The sequence below is a fragment of the Sminthopsis crassicaudata genome, chromosome 3 (assembly GCF_048593235.1).
Source record: "Sminthopsis crassicaudata isolate SCR6 chromosome 3, ASM4859323v1, whole genome shotgun sequence".
Classification (NCBI taxonomy): Eukaryota; Metazoa; Chordata; class Mammalia; order Dasyuromorphia; family Dasyuridae; genus Sminthopsis; species Sminthopsis crassicaudata.
Genome location: NC_133619.1, coordinates 646,840,864 through 646,848,214, shown reverse-complemented (window position 1 = coordinate 646,848,214; position 7,351 = coordinate 646,840,864). Strand labels below are relative to the sequence as shown.

The 7,351-nt window shown below is 35.2% G+C and overlaps 1 protein-coding gene across 1 annotated transcript; it reads right to left on the bottom strand.

Moving 5' to 3' along the window:
* Nucleotides 1-265: 265 nt before the first annotated feature.
* Nucleotides 266-1,195, bottom strand: VN1R1 (vomeronasal 1 receptor 1). Its single transcript, XM_074302634.1, has one exon. The coding sequence runs from the start codon at nucleotides 1,193-1,195 to the stop codon at nucleotides 266-268; it is 930 nt and encodes a 309-aa protein (XP_074158735.1).
* Between the last annotated feature and the right edge of the window lie 6,156 nt (nucleotides 1,196-7,351).

The window sequence follows — 7,351 nt, the reverse complement described above, 5'->3', positions numbered from 1 at the left end:
GGATGACAGGCCAAAATATTCACCCTTTTTGTGGTAGCATAGTACATAGTAAGAGTATCCATTTAGATATGAATGTAATGAGATGTGATCATATAATAAGTAATGACAAATATGAATGATTCAAAAAAATCAAAAGACTTCTGTGATTGGACCTAGTCTAGATAGCTACATGAGGATTCTGGATCTTTTTCTGAAGTACAGTTTTTTAGGGAATTATTCTTTTTGACAAGAGTCTGGGAAGATGTTAAGGACTGGGTCCCTGGTGTTACTTCTCAGGTTGAGAACTTTTTCTTCCATGGACAGCCCTGTAATACCTCAGGATTTGTGAGTCACTGCTGATCAGCACAAAAGGGCTAAGCATTGGAAAACAGGAAGCCAAGAGGGCAGAGCTATGCAACAGCCAGGGTCTAGGTGTCATTGAGTGCATGCAGGCAGTCAAGATAGAATTAAGTAAGTAAAAAGTGACAAAAGTGCTCACTAGCAGGAGGATCATTTGGGTTGCTCTGGTTTCTGGGGAGGATCTAGTAAAACAGCTATTAGAGTGAATCTGTTGAACTCTCTTGTGATGCTTGTGTAGAAGATAAACCTTGTAGCCACTGGTAAAGCTAATGAAAGTCATACACACAGCATCAGGGAGGGAGAACACAACTCCATGAAGTGAGGTACTAATAGAAGTTGCAGCATTCACAGAGCAGTATCCATATATATTTGTTTCTGAAGTATTTCTGGTGCTCCTTGGTCCTTCAAGTTTCTCAAGAATAGCAATATTTTGCAGCAGGGGGAAAATCCAGCAGAGAAGAATAGAGGGCATAATGTATTTTGGGAGTCTGGTTTTAAGCTTCATGAACCTGGAGTTCTGGGGACTGATATTGATGGCCTGAAAACCACTCAGAAGACAGGTTATGCAGAGGGAAAGCCCTCGACCTACTCTGTGAAGGTAAAAGACAATTTTACAACCAATATCATCCAGTAAGTTTTTCAGACCCAAAGCTGCCAATCCCTGAAGGAATCCTTTGGAGAGAAGCACCAAGGAATTAGCCAAAGCCAGCTGACTGAGAATCAGATCTATGAGCCTCAGATTCTGACCAGTGAAGAAAAGAAAGCTGAAGAGATAAAGTAGGAAGAGGTTTCCCTGAATCCCAATTCCTGTCTGGGAGAAGAAGGCAATACTCAGGAGTATGTTCATAGGAATCATGTTCTTGGTGTGGTGAGATGAAGAACTTCAATCTGAGCCTGAGGGCCCTGGAGAGAAACACAAGGACTTTATGCCATCTCATTCCAATCTAAAGAAAACTAGTGACATAACTCTTTCCATGCTACAGATGACAAAGGATACCTGTCATTTATACATTATTGATTTGGGGAATCATTTATTTTTCAGCTCAGGTGTTAGTAGGCTCAGTTTCATTATCTGTTTTTATGCCATGAATCATTTCACATTTTGTTCCAGGCTTAGCTTTCTGTTTTCCCTGAGCTCACTTAAGGAAACTAGCCTAGTTGCTTGTTAACTGCTCTGGCTCAAAGTCCTTACTTGACATTTTTCTCATCTGGTTACTTATTGCTCTGCCAACTCATTGTGAACTTCCAGTCTATTATACTCCACAGATCTTTCTTAATCACAGTCCTTTCTTTCTAGACACACTTGTTTCATACTCCTTCCTACATTAATGTAATATAGTTTTAGATCCCAGGTCTAAGAATTTATATTTAATTTCATCTTATTAGATTCAACCCAATGAATTTAGAAAGAGCTCTACAAATTAGAATGCTGGGCTGAGTAAAAGAAAAAAGCAAATTTAATAGGAAAAATATGAAGCACCTTTGGAATTCCTTCATGCAAATGTTGCTCCTCCCAAAGATTCCTCTACTCATTTTTCAAGGCACAGGGATTGGGGGTAGGTGTGGTGGGAGTTAGCATCCCCACAAAATCATGGCTTTTTAGTCCCCCCTAGAGTAGTTACTTTTACCAACCATCCCATGGACAGATTAACTTTTAAAAAGATATTATATCGGGGGAGCTAGGTGGCCCAGTGGATAGAGCACCAGCCTTGAATTCAGGAGGAACGGAGTTCAAATCTGGTCTCAGACACTTAACACTTCCTAGCTGTGTGACCCTGGGCAAGTCACTTAACCCCAGCCTCAGGGGGAAAAATATATATATTATATCCAATGGCATAAAAAGAAAAGATTCTTGCCTATTTCTATAAGTATACTTTCCCACAGTTTATAATAAGGGAGAATGCATACACACACACACACACAGAGCATTTGAAAAAAGAACTGATGAACATATATGAAATTCTAGGAAATAAACATTGGTTGTACATATGGAAGCAACCTTTTCTGGACACTGTGTAGCGTATCACTTTGAATAGCAGCAAGTCCAGATGTGGCATAACAAGGATAAATTTTAGAGGGTATGTCTTCTCAGGAGCATGGTGGTGAAATCTGGAGAGCCTGAAGGAGAGATAGAAGAGCAGTTGTCTTCAGAACAGACCCCAAAGAGTTGTTAGCGTTTTATTCCAGAAAGATCTTATGAAATTCATAAGAATTTATTCTAGATCCAGCTCCTACATTATAATTATTGTCTTAATTAGTTTCTTTGCTAATTATCTGGGATCATCCAAATAAGGTTTCATGTCATCAGCAAACACAGAGAATTTTTGCCTCTCTTTGTCTTTTTTTGGTGCTGTTAATTTCTATCTTTCCTCCTTTTGCTGTTAGCACTTCTAGAACCATAGGAAACAAAAGTAGACAAAAAGAACATTCTTTTAAAAAAAATACTCTGTTAGTGTTTTTGCTTAAAAAAAATACTGTTGAATTGAGTTTTAGACTATTTTTTCTATTATAATAAAAATGTCTTATTTTAACCCTATGCTTTGAAGGTTTTCTTTTTAAAGCACTGATGAATACTATACTTTATTAATTAACAACACACTAATGAACTGGACTAGTTAATTAGAAAATGAGGAAGAAAGAATTTATTTGACTAAAAAGGGGAAAATGTATCAGTAGATAAAAGCAAGAGAGAGAAACTAATACACTAAACTGTAAAGAAAGGGACTAACTGTTGAGAAGAGGGAATCTAAAGTAAGAGAAAGTTAGTCATTGAGAACAGTCCACCTAAAAATAGATTCAAGTAACAAGAAAAACTTAATACTGTTTTTACAACAGAAGAGGGAAAAATAATAACCTGATACCTTCTTCCCCCACCCCTCAATTTAGAGACAGCTGAAGAAAATTGTAAACCCAGCTCTTACAACTTGAAATTAGATAGATTAAACAATCCAAATAAAATGAAAAGTTGTGATAGATTGGATAAGAAAACAAAACCCTACTATCTGATGTTAACAAGAAACACATTTAAACAACAAAGATGTACACAAAATAAAAACTGTGGAGATGGAATAATATTATGCATCCTAATGAATTAAAAAAAAAAGAAATCAGAGATTGCCACTATGTTATCAAACATCAGCAAAATAAACATTAAAGATATTAAAATACAATATAAATAAATAAGTAAACTATTTTAGGCTGATATGACAAAACAATATCAGTAATAAATGTATGCACTCCAAATGTCTTAGCATTTTAAAATTTATAAATGAAATTGAGCTTCAAGAAGACATAAACAGTAACAGAATGTTATGTGAGAGGAGACTTTAATAAGAGCTGGCTTGGTTTCTAGGAGGCTCTGAAGGAAAGTGGAGGAGAAGAGGTATTAGATGTCTATTAAACTGAAGATCTATGTGCTGACCACATTGTATGACTATGAAATCTGGACAGTCTATCAGCACCATGTCAGAAAGCAGAATCATTTCCATTTGAATTACCTTAGGAAAATTCTGAAGAGTTGAACAATGAGGATTTTTGTCAAGCTGGAATGTCAACTTCCACAGCAATGACCACTATGATGGTCTGTTACTGCTGTTTGAATGCTTAAAAGATTGTTTTTTAGAGAACTCAAACAAGGCAAGCACTTATTTAGACAATAGAAGAAATAATACCAGGACAGTTTCAAGGTCTCTGTAGAGAAATTTGGAATAAATTGAGATCTAGGAGACACTGACACAGGATTTCTGAATACAGCATGCTCATATCAAAGAAGACACTTTGTTCTATGAACAAAGTAGAAATTGCAGGCACTCAAAATAAAGACGAGATGTACAAATTTAGAGGCATTTAAACTCTAATTGATCATATGGACTATTTGTGTCCAATATGTTGCAGTATTCTGAGCTTGTATTGGTCTGATCAGACATAGTAGGATGCAGTGTACCTTGACCCCACCCTAATGATGTCATTTTGGTCTTCCTGGAAAATGGACAACAACCAATCAGTTTTGCCTAAGTCTATCAGAAAGATAAACAAAAGGGGAAAAAAGTGGAACTGAACTGATTTCTGGAGAAACTAGAGTTAATAAAACTTTTGGCATCTTCTAAATAGGACATCAAAAGATTGTATTTGTTCTGCAGCATATGAAATTTTTACAAATATTGACCATACACTAGGGCATAAGGATATTGCAAACAACTCTAATAGGACAAACATAATGAATATATGCGTTACAGATCATAATAAATTCAGAATAGAAATTATTTCAGGAATGAAAAACAAAAGATACAGCTCTAAAAGTAGACGTAATGAAATCTTAAATTATGCATGGGTCAAAGAGAAAATCTATGTTTTTCTATGTAATAATCAACAACCATGAAAAAGAAAATCATAAACAACATGCCGAATTTTCTGGGATGAAGTTAATTCAGTCACTCAGGGAAAAATAATATTCTTACAATCATACATTAACCAAATTTAAAAAAGAGAAGCTCAAGGAACTGAATATGCATTAAAATTATATAATCAACAAATAAACTAAAATAAGCACAAAACAGAAGAAATAAAAGATTAGAAGGGAAACAGATAAATTGGAACTCCACCATAAATAGATAAATAAGATCAAAATCAGATTTCTTAAAAAAAACTAATGAAATTCATAAACACTTAGATAATCTAATTAAAAAGAACAGCAGAAAATCAACTCAATAAAATAGCAAATGAATAAGGTAAAATCACAACAAAATCCAAAGAAAAAGGAATATTAAAAACAAATTATACACAACCATAGTCTAACACAATAGAAAGTAGGACAGATATAGGAGAATACCTTCAAAACTATGAAAAGAAAATGGAAGTCCTGGGAAAATTAATGAATGGAAAATAGGGACTATGGGGGCAGAGGAATATTCAAAAGTGAAAAGGTTGCTGAGGCTGATTGCAAAATCTAGAATGTCAGAGGCAATTTAGTTTAGTAGTCTCCTTGTCTGATCTTTTAAATATACTTTCTTTAATTTTCAAAATGTCCTTTTGGTGTCTATTTTGGTTGTATTTATTTGTGGGCTTTGCTAATTTTGCAACTGCATTTAAGTTCACCAATTGGATATTTTCTGTTTTCTTTTTTCTATTCTCCTAATACTTATTTTCAGAAATGGCACTTTTCTTCTGACTAATGATTTGTTGCATCAAGGAAATTTGGGTAAGATGTATAATTGTTACCAGCTTTTTATATATAGTTATTGTTTTTATGCTTTCTGCTTTGACTCAATAATCATTCAGGTTGTTAGTATTCAGTCTCTATTTAGGTTTATTCACCACATGTTATTTTCTATTTTTACAGCATTACATTCCTTAAATGATGTGGTTGTGTGCTCTACTAATATTTATTAATATTATTCTGTGCTGTAGCATGTCAGGTGAAAACTTGTAATACCCATGTCATATACTCATGAAAATATTCTTTTAAAAATATTTCATTTTTTAACCCCAATTGCAGATTAAACATTTAAAAAAATTTTTAAAAGAGGGGCAACTAGGTGGTGCAGTGAATAGAGTACCAGCCCTAGATTCAGGAGGACCTGAGTGCAAATCTGGTCTCAGATACTTAATACTTCCTAAAAAGAGTTTTGAGTTTCAAATTCTATCTGTCTTTTACTTTTCTTCCTGCTTGCCCACATTGAGCTAGTTAGCAATATATTATAGGTCATGCGCACAATCATATAACGCATTTCTATGTTAGCATTTCTTCTTGCAAGAAAACTCCAATCAAATGAAACACAGGAAGGAAGGAAGGAAGGAAGGAAGGAAGGAAGGAAGGAAGGAAGGAAGGAAGGAAGGAAGGAAGGAAGGAAGGAAGGAAGGAAGGAAGGAAGGAAGGAAGGAAGGAAGGAAGGAAGGAAGGAAGGAAGGAAGGAAGGAAGGAAGGAAGGAAAGACATAGCATCATCATTTGTCTGTTTGCATTGTCTTGGATCACTATATTCCTGAGAATACTTAAGTCATCCACAATACTTCCTGCTATGATATTTCTGTTATTGAATACAATGTTTTTATAGTTCTGCTCACTTTCTACTGGGTTAGATAAGTCTTTCAAGATGTTTTTGAAATCATCCTGCTTATCATTTCTTATGGCATCATCTAGTAAAATGTGTTCAGCCATTCCCTAGTTGATGGGCATCCCTACAATGTGCATTCTTTGTCACCACAAAAAGAGCTGTTATAAATATGCTTGTACATTTACATCCCTTTTTTGGGTATGTCTTTTTGGAATACAGACTTAGCAGTGGTATTAGTGGATCAAAGGGAATGCACAGTTTTATAGCCCTTTGGAATGAAAATGTTCTTGAGGGGGATCATTATCCTAAAAGTAGCTTGGTGATATAGTAGATAGTGTGCTGGAACTCAGGAATTCCTAAATTCAAACCTGATCTCAAACACTAGCTGTGCGATCCTTGTTAAGTCATTGCTTGCCTCAGTTTTCTCAACTGTAAAATGAGGATAATAATAGTACTTACCTTTTCAGGACTATTATGGAATAAAGTGAGTTAATATCAGGAAAGCACTTGGCACAGTTCCCAGCAAATAGTGGGTGTTTAATAGATGGTTGTTGTCTTCCCACCTGCAGCCCCCTTTCCTCAGGCTTTCCTCTACAGAGAAGTTGTCAAGTGATAAATTATTCTGTAAGAGTCAGAGGCAAAACCAATAGTTATAGCTAGTGAATCCTTTCCCAAGAGCATAGAGGTAGTTATTTCTCAACCTGATAACAGTAGAATTGGTGTTTATTATCTTCCTGAGGCACATAGCCAAATTATAACCAGGATGTACTGAAGTGGATTATTACAATTTATTTCTGATAACTCACTTTGGCACAAATGGCATTGTCAGAAGGAAGCTGAGAAAGGTTTTCAAAAATTCTGAGGTGAGAAATTGAAGGCCATTGGCCTTCTTGTTGCCCAATGAAAATGTTATACAGAAGAGAAAAACTCAGTTGGAAAATGAACAGCATATAAGCAGAT

Excerpts from the sequence above, each read along its gene's own strand:
- VN1R1 (XM_074302634.1), bottom strand. The coding sequence starts at position 1,195 with ATGATTCCTATGAACATACTCCTGAGTATTGCCTTCTTCTCCCAGACA.